Source organism: Apostichopus japonicus, chromosome 20 (assembly GCF_037975245.1).
Source record: "Apostichopus japonicus isolate 1M-3 chromosome 20, ASM3797524v1, whole genome shotgun sequence".
NCBI classification, from domain to species: domain Eukaryota; kingdom Metazoa; phylum Echinodermata; class Holothuroidea; order Aspidochirotida; family Stichopodidae; genus Apostichopus; species Apostichopus japonicus.
In genome coordinates this window covers 21173174-21193873 of record NC_092580.1, presented here as the reverse complement: position 1 = coordinate 21193873, position 20700 = coordinate 21173174, and the positions used below count along the sequence as shown (strand labels likewise).

At 34.9% G+C, this 20700-nt stretch overlaps 2 protein-coding genes across 11 annotated transcripts in view; one reads left to right on the top strand and one right to left on the bottom strand.

Annotated features, from left to right (window-relative positions):
* LOC139961948 (interleukin-1 receptor-associated kinase 4-like) overlaps window positions 1-19937 on the top strand; it is a 30525-nt gene extending 10588 nt beyond the window's left edge. For 5 of the 6 annotated variants that reach the window (XM_071961660.1, XM_071961659.1, XM_071961658.1 and 2 more), the window contains exons 9-11: window positions 697-880; window positions 3088-3306; window positions 4060-10197. In XM_071961660.1, the coding sequence (XP_071817761.1) occupies window positions 697-880; window positions 3088-3306; window positions 4060-4089 (433 nt within the window). In that variant the 3' untranslated portion in view covers window positions 4090-10197. Of the gene's footprint in view, window positions 1-696; window positions 881-3087; window positions 3307-4059; window positions 10198-19927 lie in introns of those variants that run through there. The other variant, XR_011791105.1, reaches the window with a different exon arrangement.
* Window positions 10989-20700, bottom strand: part of LOC139961946 (6-phosphofructo-2-kinase/fructose-2,6-bisphosphatase 1-like) — a 44886-nt gene continuing 35174 nt past the window's right edge. For 4 of the 5 annotated variants that reach the window (XM_071961653.1, XM_071961652.1, XM_071961655.1 and 1 more), the window contains exon 16: window positions 10989-11211. In XM_071961653.1, coding sequence (XP_071817754.1) covers window positions 11071-11211 — 141 coding nt within the window. In that variant the 3' untranslated portion in view covers window positions 10989-11070. Of the gene's footprint in view, window positions 11212-11663; window positions 17865-20700 lie in introns of those variants that run through there. The other variant, XM_071961656.1, reaches the window with a different exon arrangement.

The following is a 20700-nucleotide window of genomic DNA, read 5'->3' as shown; positions in this document are numbered from 1 at the left end:
TCCACAAATATGGACCCCTAGATGTTTCTCATAATGCTGTGTATTTATTTTACTTTCTTATCTTAAGAATTTCTTACAATCTGGAAAACCAATTAGGCATTTCATTGCCTAACCTTAAGACTCCATGTAAAGTAGTGTAGGTTGATGCTTTGCATGAGCTGTTGATCTTCAAATTGCTCCAAGCGACAAGCTGGAATTGGCTTCTATGTATTAAATGTCTGTGGCTAGAATCCATTTTGGATGTTCTACAAATCTATTATGCTTAGATTTCAAAGTGGGAGAGAAGGTTCGAAAGAATCAATCAGCCATTTTGTTGGGGTAGTTTTCCATTTCATAGAGTTTATTGCAATGATTACTGTTATGTTTGAACATCATTCTTAACGTTTTAGTATGTACAAGTACAATACTGTGTGTTAATACAGGTGGAGGTTTGCATTTCTAATGTTGACTGTTTTAAACAGCAGAAAGTGAATTAAAACCTCCCAAGTTACCGACTTGAAACTTGAGAGAACAGATTCATCTTCTCGGGCATCATTGTGCCGGATTGTGGGACTGGAGGAGTAAAATTCTCTCTTTGTATCCCATTTCTAATCGGTCCAGATTGGAAGAGGGTAACTTTGATGTAGATTTTTAGCATTCATTTGTTCGTTCAGAATCTATTTATAATTTTCCTTCCTTTGTCTATATTTCTTCTAGTGCCAATATTTTGTTGGATGGTAACTTGATACCTAAGATAGCAGATTTCGGTCTGGTCAGGAAGTTAAACGACGAGCGTACCACAGAATATACTTCAGTCGTGATCGCATCAATAATATACCTCGCACCGGAGTGTAGGTCGGGCCAGTTTTCATCCCGATCTGACGTGTATAGTTTTGGCGTGGTGAGTATGTTTTGAGATCGTACGCCATTTGAGACTTGTTTCACAGCAAGTTAAATGGACAAATATTGTGCCCCCTCCCACACCTCTTAAATTGTTGGTGCCCCAAACTCGGATTTTAAGCATCTAAGTGGCGTAAAAGCTACATAAGAAATTCAATTGCGGCTCTACGTAGTAATATTTAGTAATACATGAATGTGTACAGGGATTCAGCCAAAAAATGAGCTCCAAATCCTTTTGTGCTTTGTAGCAGTTGTTCCTGTTGTGGTTGTCACGGTTTCGATAGACATTTCAATCGGGAGAAACTCATCTTGGTTCATCAAGTTACAGACGCTTCGAGAGTTTGTTATAATGCATGAATTTGCTCCCAGATTGTAGACCTAGTCTGCTGTTAAAAAGTTCTAATGAACCCAGACAAGCTGTAACAGAATACGTTCATCAAATTTGTTAGGTATATATGTACAATTCGCTAAATATTGTTTTCCGATTCACTCCTGAAATTGACCTTTGTCACCAGCAATTGATCCAGCTGTATATTAAAGCACCTGCTTGGGAATTCTCTCAAGTTTTTTTGGCCATTAATCACTCATTTTTATGTAAATTTTATATTACCTAAAAATAATTCTTCTCTTGACTATGTTTGCAAAGTAAAATCTTTCATCATACAAGTAACTCAGCGCAATATTCATTTACCAGTTTCTTGTATTAATATTTCGATGTATCCTTCATGTCACATGAAAGTTATAACTGTTGAAAACAAATATAAACTTTATAAGAGCTTTCTTGTAGCAGATGTATTAATGGCTTAGGCTATACTTGGAATAGAAATCCAAGTATTAAAACAAGCTGTTCAGACGATTAAGTGTTTAATTTTTCTGTGCTTTGAGGGGTTGTGTGAGAGCTGGAGAGAGATAGAGGGGGGGGGGAGGGGTGTGTGAAAGGGGCAAAGTAATGGAAAGGACTCCATGCTGAACCTTTCATTAGTCACATGACTGAATTTTGGTGGGGAGTGAAACCTTGGAAATGATTAACCTCATTACTATCTGTTTTTGGTTACGATGCCGAAGGCTCAGTAACCTTTGTAATCATGCTGGCTTGTGTGAATGTGATATCAAGCCCGTTGAGTCAGTGTGATGTATGATAGGTAGATGCCCCATGATAATTTAGATGTGCCTTATTGTCGTGGTTCCCATCTCATGTGTATTGATGAGTGGTCAGGGCTGAACATAATTTTTTTTTTTATAATGGCAATATATCTTCTACTGTATCTCAGATGTAGTTCATACTTGGTATGGTGACTACATAGTAAGTCAATGCTCCTTTGCAGCAACAACTTTGACCTCATTAATATTCATGAGTTGGTGGGGCTTAATGGGAAATAGTCAAAAACAGTTTGTAAACATGATATCTCATCAACCACAAGTTGAATCAATGTCATACTTGGTAGACAGATGCCCCATGATTGAAATTTGGAAGAAGTCAAGATAGGTCAACAGGTGTCAAAGTCTGAAATCCTTTCAAACAAATTTATAGCTCCAATAAATTTGTCAAATCTCTAATGGTATGGTTTTCTTTTGGTAAACATAGTTTGGTCAAATTCAGTTCAGTTAATTTTTGTGAAGGGGCTCTATAAGTCTTTAACATACATTCATACAGGAAAGTTCAATGAAAGTTGATATGTAGTATTGCTTTAAGCACACTCAAGTGGCCATTCTCCAGTTTCACCCTCTGAGCTTCAAGGGATCAACAGGTTATCTCAAAATGGCTAGAAAAAAAATTGGATCAAGGGTCAAAAGGTTATCTCAATTGGCAATTTGGAATGTTATTAATTCCAGATGACTTGTAGGTTGTCAAAATATCTCCCTGTGCTTGTTAACAATCTCTTGCAGGCTGTCAGTCTATCATAGCAAATCTTAAAGGGATTTGCATAAGGAATTGGAATAAAAATTCTATTATGTAAAATCTTTACCAGTGTATTAAATGGTTGATGCTTTGTCAACAAGGTAACTGATTCCTGATATCTTTCTTTATGTATTGCCCCATTAGTCAATAGATAATCATTCATTTTGGTGTGCGCAAGTTCACGTACATTAACATGTATGGCTTACCACACTAGTAAGTAATGGTTAGGCATCGTAAAATTGTAACCACTAAACGTTTTCATTTCTGGTCATAACAAATGAGTGACATTTTTTGTGTGAATAAAACAGGTACTCCTGGAAATCATCACCGGTCAACGAGTTTTCGATAAGGATAGGGTGGGTCAGGACATTATTACGTACATGGAAGAAATCTCAGAGGTGGAAGATGCCATTATGGACGTGGTCGATAAAAAATCCAGTCCGTTCGTGGACAGACAAGTCAAACAGATGTACAGCCTTGCAAATGATTGTCTTCAACCTAAGAAACAACGACCGCACATGAAACAGGTGAGAAAAATGGTGTCGGAAATGTTGCACGAGTGTGAGACGAGAAATCCTTGGTCTTGTAGTCTGATATTTTGTGTCTCAAGTAATATGAATAACAACCCAAAAGGGATTCAATCAGCTTCTAGATTAATTTAACTTGTGGACGGTACGTGTATACAAGTCTTATGTTCTGTGTATTAATTCCTCTTTATCTCATCCCCATTAGCAATGTGAGAAATTTTAATTTGTTGGCTCTTGTCTTTTTGGAGATTCCTTTCTTGGACAATAAGAGACCACATAGCTTTGTATTTATCAGATTGACTATGATAATTTCCAGTGCCGGTTTGGTTGTGTCATATTTCCCAGTACAAAACTTTTATCCTAGATTCTATGAGTCGTGACATTTTTAATAGGCCATCATTTTGGTACCAAATGAAGCCTGTTAAAAGCCTATTCAAAAGTGTCTCGTCCTTTCCTGGGATTCTGACTGTCCAAATCATGCCAGATATTGGGGAGTGTTTAATAATAACAACTAAAATGTTTCATTGAGCTAATTGGAAGCTGTATACTGCCCTCTGTATGGACACCAATGAGTAATGCAGTCTTACCTAGAATTTTCAAAGCTATGTTATAAGAGTTTGAATTGGAAACCCTGCAGGCATTTGTATTTAACTACCAACTTAGACCTGTTCACAGCGATTATGATTGATCCCGACTAAACGTTAATATGATCCCTGGATGGATTATAAGTTCAAGATTATTTTTCTTTCAAAGATTTACAATCGTCTGATGGAGATCGGTTAACTAGAGAGAAAGAGACGAGAGGAGCAACTTTGGTGAAATCTGGAGAGGACTGAGAAGTTGAGGTCAGAATAATGCATTTAACAATGCAAGGGCCACGTTGATGATTTAGCTTGCCATTGTTGTTGTTGTGAAACCAGGAGGGTAGTCAAAGGGATTGGATACCATGTGGAACAGTGGGGAGGGGAGATAGACACTTTGTTTCAAAGGGTGAGAAGGGGAGGGGTGGTGTTTCTTACAGAAGAGGGAACAGTTGTATTTTTCCCCCTCACGGTTCTTCCCTCTCCTGGTTATATGAACATGTATTTTTAGCTTTGTAAAGTAGTGGATTAAAGATGACCGTTGTGGTCTAGACTGAGGAACTGGATACAGTTATTCCAAACATTTCAACTCATTTCATTGAAGAAATTTGAATTAGATCATCACTTGCAATGCTAATGAATAATATCTGTATGCGTTTTTGTAAGACTCAAAATATAGAGACCAAATGTCTATGAAAAATCACCACTTTGGATCACCGAGTTGCTTGCATTGGATCGACAAGTCGACCAGAACTCAAATGATCATAGACGTGCCACACTTCCAGATTTTTCACATAGTGGAGTTTAATGAACCCTATAATAAATTGACATTGGTAGGACACGTATTCACATTTGTCCTAATCACATGCACAATCCTATTTTTATTATGATGAGGATTTTATGATATTTATTATGACAATTTTAGAAGCATATATCATCCATGATTTATCAAAATTGACTCAAAAAATGTTCTGCTTAAGATTCTCTTATTTTGTGAAATGTTGCCAATTGGAGGCCGGTGAAGAATGCTCCTTTAATGAGTAAACGTTCACATAATTTTGTGATGTATCCTTACGGTAATTTTTAGTCCCCATCTTGTTAGTTTTGAAGGTCCCTATGTATTTGGTCCCCTTTTAATGTTCGGCCTCGATTAGCAAGCAAACATATGATTGCATCACAGTACTAGAACATAAAGGAGTAACGCAAGTTGTGATATAAATAAATCATGCAGGTATATATTGTCGTTCAGTTCTGCCTCTTGGTATCTTTTTCAAAATTTTTAATGATAAATTTATTTGGAAATAAAATCAGTACTATTGTTAACATTTTTAAATGTTCCCATTCTCTACGCACTTTGCAACTGCTAGAAAAATTTAGGTTCCAAATTTTGTGCTAATTTTTTAAAACAAATAGTGTATTCCAATAATTTTTGCTCTTCATTTTCCTTTAAAAAAAAAAAAAAAATTAAAATAATATTTTAATTATTTTTTATTGCATGTTATTGCCCTCGATATATCAAAACTATGCATGCAGGAGTAAAATTTTAATCTTATGCAATGAATTATGGTTCTATTTTGAGATTATTGAACCCCCCCTCCCCTATATTTTGTGTTTCACAACTGATCAATCCTGAATGCAGCAATATAATTAATTTTCATCGTTACAATGCATATTGAAGTGTTCAATATACAGTAGTTACTAAGGATAGTGTCAGATGCCATGGTCAAATCTAAAAGGTATCCAGTAATTTCCTCCTGTTGCTTTTTCTCTTTTCTTTAATCAACATTTTTGGCTTCCAGTATTATTTACTTAATTAAGGGTGTAGAAAGGTGTCTATAATAGTGTATTAGATGTTTACTGTACAGAGATTGCAACAAACACAGTGTATCCTCAGAGAATAATTTAGTGTTCATTATCTGTATAATCTTCTTCCATTCATCATTCTCCTTTCTCAGATTTCTGAGATCATTTCGGTGTATTATTCCTTGCAAAGATTATGAAAGATTTAGAAAGGTTATTTATATCTCTTAGCTTTACTTTCGAGTTTATTATGTTGACTTAGATTTTGTCATGAAAGTGGAAGCACTTGCTTTAATCAAAATCTATTGGATACTCAATTAGTTTCTCCCTACTCCCCCCCCCCCAAAGAATGATTTTGTATTTCTTAATCTGTAAACATTCACCTTTCAATTACTGTAAAAACATGATTATAACAAGATTGTTAGATTCATTCATTTTGAAATATTTAATAAAATGTGGTCACATATCCAGAGAATTTTTTTTTTTTTTTTTCTGGGACGAAAGATTCCCCTTGGCCGGTAATGAAAATACATTCTACACTTGCATTGATAGCAATATGCTAAACCTGTCACAGACTCAATACCACTAGTGGCATGATCATGTGTAGATCATGTGTAGTATCTGTTCTCCTTTCGAGGGGAATGGTGATGCACACCCGACGATGATCACACAGTCACAGTCCCGATGCAAGGGGACTGGGGCTGAGAGCGGATCAGTCGTTTGGTAGTTTGGTTTTCGTGCCCAGGTTCTTTCTTGGGCGACTTTTTCTTAAAAAGTACCACTAGTGGCATGAACAACTTGCATAAATATCACAGATGTTGCAAAAACACCATCTTGTACCAGCATGAAGATTATTGATTTATTTATGATTAACTAATTAAGTGTTAAGTATTGTTATTTTGCTTGTGAATGCATTCAAATTGTGTTCAATGAAATGGCAAACAAGGAGGTAGGCTTTGTATCAAATATTTGAGGCATTAAACTCTTTTGTTTCGGTCAAACAAGAAACATCAAATGATGATAGAGAAATATTTATCGGATAAATTGTGAACATATATTCTTGAAATTTCTGGAAAATGATACAAGAAAATGACTTAGAAATGTAAAAAAAAACCAAAATAAAAAAAACCAAATTCATGCTGGAAAATGACATAGGTTTAAATGTTGCTTTTTTGTTGGCTTCCATAATAGAAAGAACTATACGTTAAATGTTCACGGCAAACATTGAGTACCTGTGAGAAATAAAGAGGATAGATACAGATGTAAAACTTGTTGAAAACAGCACAACACCTTAAAACAAAAAATGTTAGGTTGCCAAAGCTTTGCAAACATTATTTAATATAACAACACCACCAATGGAAAGTGATTTCAGGCGGCCTAAAAATATGTACTTCCTGTCGAGACAAAAATTCATTATAAAAACAAGTTTAATTCAGTTGTGCAAAGAGATGTAAATATAAGATTTTGTTACTGTCATAAAGTGTTCTTACTAGTAACCATATTATTTGTTGGACTTTCGAACTGAATTAGAATCGAAAGGGATCTTAACAAATATACAAACGATATTGAAATTCCACAAGATTCCCACATTTAATTGGTACAATGCAGCCAAGCCTGACAAGAGGGGGCTCAGGGGGAGACACCACTGAGGCCTGGGGTCCATTAGGGGGCCTGGGGGAATATGTGCAAACGACTGGTCATTTTCCCAATCACAACCTCAGATCCTAATCACTGTTGCCCAGATTCCTGTATGTACGATAGGCTAGGTTAGTCAGCTATATTGTACTTGTCATGAAAGAGAGAAATTTCTGTGGTTCTTTCTGTTTAACAATCAAGAAGATTTTCCATATTTAATGATGTGAAACAACCTAACAATACAGTTGTTGCTCAGGTTAATGATGATAGTCTTGGATGGAACAGGGAGTTCCCCTGGATGGCATTATAACCATGGAAACATGCAGCCGTATGTTTGTTTTTTATATTCTTGTGTTTCTATAGCAGCAACAGCAACAAAAAAAGGCTACCCTGAGATTATGAATTTTAGACAAAAAAGCTGACAATTGTAAGCAATTTTAGAAAAATGATGAAATGTTGATAAAGATTTTGAGCTGTTACAGATTCAATGAAATGTAGTGTTCAAATAAAATATTTTCATGAGTAGTACGTCATTTCAATATATTGGCATTGATAATTAGTCAAGGCTGTTTGCTTCAATGCCTGATTCAAATCACTCTTTAGTACATTATGACAGTGTTACTCATGGACATGATTGGTGATCAGAAAGAATGTCATAATTAATGGTTTATTTAAGTGAGTAGGAAGTAGGAAGTCACTTAATTGTGGCATACCATATAGGTCCTGAATGCCTGAAGACTACCACAGCTGTTTTAATATACAAAATGATAAAAACATTTAACCCTTATTTTCACTCCTCCTTTTACCACTCTTTTAATCAAATTACATTCCAGGGAAATAATTTTCTCCAGGAGGTTCCATTTGTAAACAATCTTACTAATATACTTCATCATTTGTTCCCCCCCCCCTCATAACCCACTCCTCCCTTTGTTTGAATAAAAACAGTAATAATACAAAATTGACACAAATTGAAAGCTACGTTAGTAGTACCACACTTCCCTTGTGAGTATATTTACAACGTGTATGTTGTGTGTATGTTAATGTGATAATTACCCTGATACCACGACACTTATGCAGCAACAAACAAACCTATGAGTGATGTATAAACAAAGTAGATAAACTTATTTACCAGAGTGTTGACAATATCACTCTAAACCTCTGATATGTTGTAACATTAACTACAACTCCGTCACATCGTATCAATGCACGAAAGGTACATGGAAAAGTAAAAATAAATGTGCTATGACTTACTAAAGCTATAGAAAACAATAATATTCTTTTAGATAGTATATGATATTAGACTTTAGATTTTATTTACAGATTGTACAAATTAAAGCATAATGACCTTCAAAAATCTGTTTTTTTTTTAACATGCCACTACCACAAGAAAAGACTTGTCTATAAGATCAAGATCATACACCACTACATATATAATAGTACAAGACCAAACATTAGTTGTATTAATTATATTCAATATGCTACTTTATTATGAGAAATAGATTGATATGCTTTGTTTTTTCTAGTATTTCATTAGAAACAAGAGTGACAACAACAAAAAACTACCAATAAACTTCAGGTTTTAATGAATATAAACGGAACAGTACTATATACTAACTAGAAACATCTGTTGAAATCACTTAAAGTTTTGCTGAGATCAAAGAAACAAAACAAAACATTCTGATCAGAGTGAAGTGACAAAAGTCCTACAGACTAATTATGCAAATGAGGTTGATATTAATGAGAGCCTTAGGTGTCCTGGTAATGGTCATTGTTTGGTGTTGAGAGAGTTTTGGAAGCGAACATATGCAGTTTTGCCTTTGGTATGCATGACTTTTCTAGAAAGTCTAAGAAAACATGTTGCATGGAGAATAATTAAGATCTTCCTTTGAAACTGTTTAAGACATGAATACGATGCTTGATAAACACAGTCACACATCTGTATAAATGATATGTCAGCAAAACAATATTCCTTTCAGAAATAACAAAACAAAAATTCACACATTCTTGAATGCAATAAAATAATTGATTTGGACATTTTGAGATGGAATTACAAAGCTTTGCTCAATGACAAGTACCTTGTCTTTTTCTTGACATCTAGAATGAGACCATCGTATATTGTTTGGATCATGTAGCAAGCACACAAAATACCTTTTTAATGTCTTCTTTTTATATTGAGTGAGATAATTAGACGCAATTGCCAAAAGTGACATCCGTCTCGGGGGGGGGGGGAAGCAAAAACATACTCTAATGCAAATGTTCTTAATTCTGTATCCCTCTAGCCCTATTTGTCTACCCCTTTTCTCCCTCCCCCACCTTTTCTCCTCACCCCATGAGAAATGAATGTGCGTGAAAATCTGGAAAAGAAAGTACATGCCTTTTAAAATAAAAACAAAGTAAAAAATGAAAACAAAACCCTTCACAGCAATTTCTTTCAAACAAAAACTTGAGACTGTTTCAGTCTACCTGAACTATTTCAGAGTGAACCATTTACAATTTTTTTGTTTTTTTTCATTACAATTAAATACAAAATTGAATGTAAGAAATCGGTTAAAGAGCTTATCATAAGAAAATCTGATTGAAGCATATTACAGTATAGGAAAAAGTCGCCTCTTTTATGTAAACTAGGAAAGCGACCAAGTTTTACATAACTAATTGAAGCCAAAAATAACCCCAACATATATATAACTCATTATAAATGTTTTGTTCAAGGTGTTTTCACCTCCCATAAAGAAATTTTAACACTTCAAAAATAAGCATAAAGATTTTGAAGCAAAATAGTGAATACAGGTTTGTTTCATAATTATCATACAACTCTATACTGCACTTAAATCTCAAAATATCCACTTTTATCTCTAAAGAACTTAAATGACAAAAACCATAATAAAAATTAAAAGTGTAAATGAGAATTCAGCCTGATGGAGTGTGATACAACAATATCTGAGTAATATGATCAGTCGCAGGCTCACCACACACCGTTCAATCAGTTCCTCCTCTCAGAAACGACTCCATGTTGGAAAATGGAAGCCTAAGTCTGTCGGTCAAAGATCTTTCATGAATGCCCCTCATTCTCCATGGAACCAACTTCCCATTGCACATCAAGTCAGCATCGAACATTAATATATTCAAGAACCGACTCAAGAAATAACTTATTTTCAACGGCATATCACTGAGCAAAAAGTGCCATCAAGCATTGGGTTTCCTATGAATATTGGTGATTTATAAATGTGAATTTATTATTATTATTACTATTACCAATTCCAAAGACAAATAAATTCCTTTCTTTATGAAATTCTCTGTGAAGGACATTAATGAAGATAGATTGATGGTCTAAAGGACAACAGGTTAAATTACCTTCATTAGGATACCCAAAAGTGCTCTTTCTTTTTTCTTCTCTCTACAATTACTCAATATTTCCAAACTGTGATGTTGACCTTTACAGTGTATCAATGTGTGCCATATATATGACTCAACATTGGAATGTAAGAAAAGTGTTTCAGTACGTACAAGCAAAATGAAATCGAGAAGATTAGTAGAAAAAATATATAATAGAATGACCCACAACTTCTTCCATCACCTCCCCAATTCACACACAAACTCCCCTTAATTAATGTTACATATTTAGCACATTGGCTGAAACCACTAGAATCCCAAGACATTTTTTGTGGAGGGGGGGGGGGGGTGAGGGGGGTAGAAGAATAACCATGTCTATGTTAAGCTGACCAGTGGAGAGAATGAATGCTAACATTTGCTACAATGGGCTGACCGGTGGTGTTTCCATGAAGACGCTGCTATCTCCATCTGCTTCGATGTCACTGGATGTCGATTTCAGATCCTCGTAGGGAGGGACGGTCGATAGAGCGTCCTCTGGTTCTCTCCCAACACTTGTCACCTAAAGCAAAATAAAACCAAAAACAAAGGTATGCAGTCACAGTTTAAGTAGATTTGATAAATAAAAATTGTCTATTTCAATATCAGAACTAGAGAGAAATCTGTGACAATAAATATGACATCGATTCTCACCACGTTGATTGTTTGGTTGGCTGTTAAGGCTTCAAAAGGAAAAAAAAAAGTTATTCAATCCAATATTGTATGTAGGATTTCAAAAGAAGATTGAACAAAACAAGAATCAGCTTGTGGAGTTGAGGGTAATAGGTTACAGAGTGGGGAGGGGTGGGAGAGAGAGGGGGGAGGGGAGGATGTTTCCCTCCATCCTTTGCAAAGAGGATGCAACAACTTTGCAAATAACTTTCTCTGCTTTTCCTGTGATAAAGGAAGATCTTCTGAAGATTGTTGAGGATTGTTGAGGAGCCGACGTGAAGAAAGAAGACACGAGGAAAAGAATACACTTTTTGATAACATATCAAAGTTTATTGATAATAAGTGACTTTCCATTAAAAGATTCCTTTAATTTATTTTGGCAATTTGTATGCAATTTACAAATATTAGCTTATTAACTCAAGAGTGTCTCATGTTCATAACATTTAAATAAATCTTTCATAAGTAAAACTAAATAACGTCTCACATATATCATTACAGCTTACATACATACATGACAACATACATAAATAATCTTGCATAAAATTTAAATATTAACTGTTTAATACATAAAATTAAAAAATGTTGTCAAACCCTTGGTTTTCTTACTGATCAACCTCTCACATGCCACTGCATACTATTATATTAACCTGTTGTATGACACATCAAATACAATCTATAAGGAATAGAGCTGCCAGAGTTATTTATGGAAGGAGGAATGATGTCTCTACCATTTTAAGTAAGAATTACACCAGTTCCCTGTGAAAGGACATCTCTATTCTTAAATCCTGCTGTTTTGGACCACAAATGTGCTCACAATGCTGCTTCCTGGTTAATACCTGACATACTTTGCATGAATTCTTTCTCGCCCAGCTGCCTCGTTACCTTCCTTACCACGATTACGTACCACGATTGGTATATATAGAACTGCTTTGTATTCTGTGGACAGAAGTTAAGGTGTCCCTTATCCATTGACAACCTAGAATTTCACACATCACCTACAGTGCACATTCTTTTTGAACGGTATTGAATCTTATAATAAGGTGTACATGTATATATTTGTTGAGGTCTTGTATCCTTGTTCTCATCGGCACCCTTGTATATATCTATTATCTTTTCAACATAGACAAGGTGGGCTTTATAAATATCTCTTTCCATCTATGAAATTAACTAAAATATTACATATTACATACGTAAGAAGCACAGTCTGTGACTTTTCAAATCAAAATAAAATAAATTCATATTTAGATACTCTTACTTTGACTTGGTGGATGAGATTTTCTGTGCAATCTTTTCCATTACAAGTTACAAGTGCAGAAGCTTTTCTATGTCTCGAATATGAAATTGTTCAATTTATCCAATAACACAGGAAAAATGTGTCATTGCTACATCAGCTCTCAAACTATTTTTGTTCAGTTGTCTATTTTAACTGAAGGCATGTAATTGTCACCAACTTAGGTCTTGTAATAAACGTTTACTGGTTTCGATTCAAAAGATAGCTAAAATAATCTACAACTTAGATAACCTGTCATTGAACTTTAGCCACACACACAATTGGTTTACTTTTGGTTTTTAAATGAGAAATTATATCGAAGAGTTGTATGTAGATATATGGATATTACAGCAAGTCATACAGGGAGTTGACTGTAAATACACTGGTTGTCTCTAAGACCAACTACAGGATACATCTAGTCATCCCAGGTAGACATTTAGTCATCTGGGACCACCGGACGACCCTTAAAAGCAGCCTATTGTTCAAACCTGTGTGCTAGTTTGACAATAATCTGGTAAATAATGAAAAAATATGAACTCGTTCAAATACTAAAACTTTAATACCTAAGACAACGATCAATTCCCATCTGTGAAATTTGTCTTCAAAAGTATCAAGTTTAGTAAAGGCAAATCTAAAATACAAACAAAAACGAACTGAAAGAAGAACGTATTGAGCTCATGGCTAGTACAGGGTTAATTGTTAACGGTCGTCCGGACAACCAAAATCAGCTTTGGCGCTCGTCCAGTGGATGAATACTTGTTGACATTGCATTCAGATTGGATCGTTTCAAAATACCCCCGAATAGGTAATATGATAAACCAATAACACCCCTGATCATTTTAGAAATATTGAAATAAAGGCAAAAATAGTGGTAGGAATATGATCCACATGAAGGAAAGTTTTACTGGCGCCAAAGTTTGTATTCTATTCACCAAACCTAAACATCTCTCCTACAGTACACACATTGGTCATTCTTTCTTGATTTGCTACATTCCTTTTGACAACCAAATTTGCTATTCGGATGATGAAAAATGTAAGACCTGGCTGTCCGAGGGGGCAATCAGAAAAAATCATTTAAAAATTTACCCTGTATTAGATTTTGGTGGTATCTTTCATTTAAGATCATGAATAACAATAAATTAAGTTCCAGTCTACAAGGCCATGAGGCAAACTTCACATTCTAAGTAGGCTTAAAATGTTATGCATTTAAATAATTACTAGTTACAGATTACCCTTTTGCAATCATACAGATATTTTGACATACTATTGTCAACAGACTTGTCGTGTGTTCATGTTCTCAACGTCTACTGGCCAAAGAAAACTTCAAGTCCCTTCTTTGTGTACTAGTAAACAGGGATAATCCACTGACATTTAGCCAGTGAAACACCCCAAAAATTTTGAAGCCTGCATGGAAACTGTGCAACTTACAAGAGCAACCAGTACCCTGACATTATTTGGGGCTTGAATAATCATTAACTGTCAACAATAATCCATATGATTTACGACTGATTTTAATCGTCAGTCATTATAAATGCAAAATTATTCAATTGCGATCGTAAAACTGTTCAGAGCAATGGACACAATGAAGGTTATAAGCCTATTGGCCATCATCACATTTGAAAAACAAAAGTGAAATGTATGTTAATGAATTCATTACATGGAATAGCTGAAATTTAATATAGTAGATAGAATCTATTATCCATCTATATCTTTTAAATGAAGTAAAATCTCATACATCTTGAGGTATACTTGTGCAATAGGTATCATAAATACTGGAATACTGAAAAGGACAAAGAAGACCTTTTATATATATATATTTTTTGGGGTAAACTGATAAGAAAATGTTTCTTCTTGTTGTGGCAAAAGCTACATATATATATATTAAATACATTGTATCAGACCTAGAAGAAATAAAATGCTGTCACCATGACAATGAAAGTTTGTGACCAGTTGGCTTCAAACTTTTGTCACAATTGTCTTTTCAAGATATTACATATTCACATGAACTAAGGTCCATTTACTGAACTCACAAAGTAAAACGATGGTATTCTTTTTTAGACAAGTCATCCAAGATATAGTAAGCCTGGGCACAAAAACCCGAGCTACTTGGTTCGCTCTCAAACTGCGTTTCCCTTACATCGAGATATATGGAGATGTATAAACACAGGAAGTATAATTAACAGTTTGGTAAGTACAAGCAGTAATATTTATAATTGCTCAATATCTCTCATCTTTATAACATGTAAACTCAAAAGTTCTATTCTTAGAAATAATTCTCAACAAAAATAACACTGCCAAAATATTCAAAATAATAGAGATAATTTTCTTTATGAAATGATATTACACTACTTGACAACAGTAGGAGTGGAACAACGCTTCCTCAGACCCACCCTGCTCATCCCAACCCCACCCCCAACTTAAGAAACAAACCATTTCACTGCATTTCACTTTTAGCAAAACGCAAGCAAATGTGACAGTGAAACAGAAAGTTAAGACAAATGAGCACAACTGGTTTGTAATCAGGTCCAAATAATGTCCCTCTATTCCCCATTGTCACCCCCCCCCCCCCCACTTAAGATTAACCCATCAGATGTAACACCATTACATTGTGACTACATATTGATTCTCGTTAGTTGAATGCAACCTATTCACATCCTGATGAGGTCAATAATTTAATTTCAACTTTCAAGGGACAGTGTCTTTGTCTAGAAAGCTGTTTTTCTTTCGATTGAATTAAACTGGTTTTCAATATTTGTGTTAAACTTGTACTCTGCTGGTTATTGTAATGGATGCAGTAGGAAACCATTTAGTAAGTATAAATCAAAAGACAGTATTTATTTAATAAATATGATTGTGTAAGCATCTACTCAATGGCCAATTAATAATAAATGTCCATAATAAATTAACAACTCTTTTCAATTTTTTTCTTATTTAATTACAAGCTGTCTTACATCTACTTTCCTTAATGCTTTATTTTTTGTGTGTAATTAAATTAAACTAATAATACGAGTCAGAATGATCCCACTTAAATGCCAAATAAAATAGACCAATTAGAAAGGACTTCCAAAATCTACAAAATACTTTTCTTCACAGAATCTTCTTCAAAGCTGCACATGTTTTGAGGTAATGCAATACCAAACCTGATGATTGGTGTAATTCCCAACTTCATGACCAAGGTTATGCTTATTACAAATAAATCTGTAAAATCATTCAGCTTCAATTTAATCTCTTAATACCAGAACTCTGTACACATTGTACAATCAGAGGTGATGGCGGAAAAACTTAATGTTTCCTATATTTAAATTAAATTAAGTTAAATTAACAGTTAATTGTAGTGACCATCATACTTAAATAATAAGGCAATATCTAAGGCTAATAATGCCAAACTGTTGTACACATATGGTGGTGCGGTGGGTGCGGATGGGTAGGCACAGGAGATGGGATGGAATATGTTATTAATGCAAGAAAGAGTCACTGTGATCAGAAACAATAAATATAGTATACCTACGTAGCAATTCTTAAAACTTTACAAATGGTCACGTTTTAAAACACAAACTGCACACTTTGTAAAGCTTTGCAGTATTTGTGTAAAAACAGTTACAGAGCCGTTCATTCGAGGAATTCAAAACAAGGGAACAGAATATTGACTGTTAATGTTTAAAAGTGCTTCAGAGGATAATAAAACGAAAAACTTTGCAACAATGCTGCATAGTTTATTTTATTATTTTGGCTAGTTTGCCAATATCTACACATTCTTTTGTTACCGTTGAACTGTTTCTCCGTTTGGTTTAAATTGAGAATGATTATAGCTTGTTGTGTTTCTGTTCTTTTTTAAAATGTAGACTCTCATGTTGCAAAGTTACAAAGGTTTGGGGTAATTTACTTGTAATTTACAACATTCGATACTCACATTAATAAAGTAAAAGTGACATAGTTTAAATACATCATTTAACACATAGCAAAGATAGCAGAATAGCAATGTGAAGACCAGCTGGTGAAGGTCTGATTTTGAGCATTTTGGTCAGCAGCAGCAGCAGACGTAAACATTAACAATCCTGTTGGGGTTTAAATAATTACTCAACATGTATTCAACAGATGACTCATTTCAGTAGGGCCTTTTAATCAAATATTGCTATTTCTCAAAGCCAAATGTTAATCTAAATCCACAATCCAAATGTAAATAATTGTATGATATTTAATAAAAAGACGTAACCATGTTTTCATCAAAATGGGTTGAATCTATTCATCTAACTCATCCATTCCAAAAGTGTATCCTTTTTTTTCCCGCTTAGAAAACTAAGGAAAAAAATTGCAATATTTTGCAGGATCAAATAGCTTGCAAAGGCACAAAAAGTTTAAACAACACTCCTGAAAAAAATGTTTTCTTCAGATACAAAAACCTTTCAATACAACGAATCTCCAACCACAAAGGCCAGATTTCTATATAGTTGAAATCATTCATGTTGTGCTATTCATGTCATTAACACATTTCTCATGACATTGCTTAATACAACAAATCTCCAACCACAGAGACCGGATTTCTAGATAGTTTTAATCATTTATATTGTGCTGTTCATGTCATTTACGCATTTCTCATGACATTGCTTAATACAACGAATCTCCAACCACAGAGGCCGGATTTTCTAGATAGTTGAAATCCTTCTTGTTTTGCTATTCATGTCATTAACACATTTCTCATGACATTGCTAAATTCAGATAGGTTCTAAATGTAGGTTTTCTTCAAATTGAACAATCTATATTAAAATTTCTTTAATTATGGCAAAACAGAAAGCCATGGAATAAAACTGCATCTCCAAGGGTACTGCTTTGTAAGTGGTTGAATTCAACAATCACGACATTGGTCATCAGATGAAGCCGAGAAGTTTAAATCTAAAGAAAGTCATCCTCTTAAAGCGATCGCACACAAAGGCAAGCACCAATCAATATTATGTCCACCTTAATTTAACCACAGCCCACCATTAAAGTTCTTACAACTGGCTTCAATATAGGATACACACTTCCTGAAGATTATTTGGTGAAATACAATATTATACAATAAAGAGAAAAAAAACTGCCTGAGTAAATCTTTCACAGCCAAGGTAGATAATTGGAAATCAACGTCACCAAAATGAAATAATTGAGGTACTGCCTATTTGAGATCTCCCCAAGTAAGCCAATCCCCTCCTCAAGTTATTTCAATCTCCTTGTTTCTCCTCTTTTAGGGTTGACACGGTCTGTATTTAAAAAACAAAGAATGGGAAAAGAGTATTAATAACCAAGTTTTTTGCTTTTTTTCAATGCGACCCATCTGTACTTCTTTTTGTTTAATCTGCCATGAATTTGACTGGAGGGAAGCTTACATGGGCGAGATCTCACCAATTTTTCTTTCTGATTTTTTTTGGAGGCATGCATGAAGACTTGAAAGTACCTTTAAGGGGTTGAAAAAAAAAAAACGTGCACACTTACCACATGGACAAATCTAATCATGCAATTAGAACTCATTGTGGTTCATGATATCCTTTTGCTACAGGACTCCCCTACCGGAGCTCCTGTGGCTACTGGCTACTTATCTGTAGTTTCCGGACAATGACTATATTAATCAAACATGCTTTTTTTTATGGCTGTCATTGTACACAATATTACAGGCTGTTTCGATATTGATAAATATATATGCCGGTACCACCCAAACTTGAGAAAAATACTTACAAAACTACAACAAATTCCGCACAAATACCACTCTCCTCACAACTTACAGAGATGAAAATTTGTCGCAGGAATTGGAAAGGAGTTTGGGAATGGAAATGTTACGATGACGTGAAAATGTTGAGGTCTCTTCTCCTGCAATTTTGCTGCAATTGATCATTGTGCTGCAAAATTGTTGACTTGATGACATTTTGATGCGTGAGCGTTATGAATCATATTGTCGCGAATGTTGATTTCACAAGTTTATAAATTATGGATTTATCATCGTGCTGCTAAATGTTGACATTTTGAACGCGAGCGTAGTGCATCATTTTGTTGCGATTGTTGATTTCACAAGATCTATAAAATGATCTCATTGAAATGGGTGCGGGTGGGTAGGCCCCCCAAAATTTATCAAAAATTTATCAAAAATTTATCCATCCAATAATATCCAATAATAAATATCCAATCTGAATGCAATGTCAAATTTATCAAAAATTTATCAAATTAATCAAAAATTTATCATTTTTGCTACAAATTGTTGAAAGGATGACTCTCTGGGCATGATTCATCATTTTGGTTCAAAATGTTGATTAAATGATCAATCTTATCAGTTTCTTCAAATTGCCAAACTGACGATATTTGATAACATGATAATTGTTTAAGTTGAATTCCTTTACTCATTAGATTTAGGAATTTACCACTTTGCTGCAAATTGCAGATATTTGATAAACAATGATTTAATGTTGAATTTCTTACTTATTAGATTGAAAGAATTTGTCATTTTGTTGCAAATTGTTCATGTATTAACTGAACAATTATGTTGAAAACTGCTGCCATATTTATGAAGAGATCTTGACTATTTAGACGGCACCCTGACGTTTCCATAGTTTTGCCCTTTTGAGCTTGCGTAGACAATATAATCCAGTGATGGCATTTATATTTGACCAAGGAAGGCCAGGGTAGGTACATTTTATCTTCACCTTATACAGGGATGTGCCCACGCTGGGCGGCCCCGCCCAGCACTAAAAATTACCGCCCAGCACTTTATTAAAAATCGTGAATCCCGCCCAGCACTAATTTCTTCTAAAATCCTGACATTCCTAACAATATATTTCACAAAAAAAAATAAAAATGTAAATTGTTAGCAAAACTAGTGTATGTGCTTAAAAAGCTACACAAGTGCCAGCATTTTGCACCTGAGCACTTTCAAAAATCGAAAAAATTTCTCAAAGGGGAGGGGGACACCTCCTCCCACTTAGACCCATCCCCCAGGACGGTGATCAGTATACCCGGCACTCAGCAAATCCTGGGCACATCCCTGCTTATACCATTCACCATCATCCTATCCCAGGTCAACACTACTGTATCATTACCGACATCATTTAATTAACAAATCTCTCGTGAGACCCACACAGGCATCCTATTCAAGGAAGCATTTGCTATATCGCATGCCATACCTTTTTCATCATGGCAACCCATCTATAAGTTACATCCGCAAGATGTGTGGTATCAAAACTGAAAACCCAGTTTGCAGAACTATCAAATGGCATGAAATGCTGATGATCCCCCTTCTGCACAGTTTTAAAACAACTTTGTGAAGAAAATCTATAAGAAACCAGGAAATCATTACAAGAGACAACATTGAGGCGTTCCCTTGTAATCTCTTCCGAGCTGCTCTCTGTTTTTGCATCAAATGAAACTGATGTGTGATCACCATTTCATTCACATGTGGTATGCAAGGTACTGTGGTGGCGTGTGACTGGCGCCCCCAGAAAAGAAAGGGCTCTATAAAAGGATCCCCCCAACAACTAAGGGCTAGAAAGATGAGTTATTAGAGTGCAGGGCTTGTAATCCTTAGGCCTCTGGTTCCAATCTTGTTCTAGTCAAAGATTTCTTTGCTCTTCTTGACTTTGTTTGTCATTTACCGGTCAGTTCCCACGGTTCAATTACTTGAATAATTAAACAAACTCGACAGAAAGTGGAATCCCAGGTTTTGCCAATGTGTGCGGTTCTACTAACAGTCCCGCACCCCAAAGAACAGAACTTGGCAGAAAGTGATGTCGGTGTACTGAGAGTCCACAGACAATTAGTGGTTTGATAATACTTGTGGAAAGTTGCCATGAATTAGAATAAGAAATAACTTTTAACTAATCCAGCACTTGGATAACACACAAAAATGATAACATTACAGTATTACACCAGGTAATATTTCTGAATGACAACTAAAGCTTGGTTTACCCGCTCTTTCATTGAGCTTACACACAAGTACTCTGTAGCTTTGAAGGTATTAAAAAACCTCATTGTAGGGTGGTATATTAATCAATCTTATTTTTCATTCCATAAAGAATGAAAATAGAAAAAGAAATAGCGAGACAATTTTCAAGG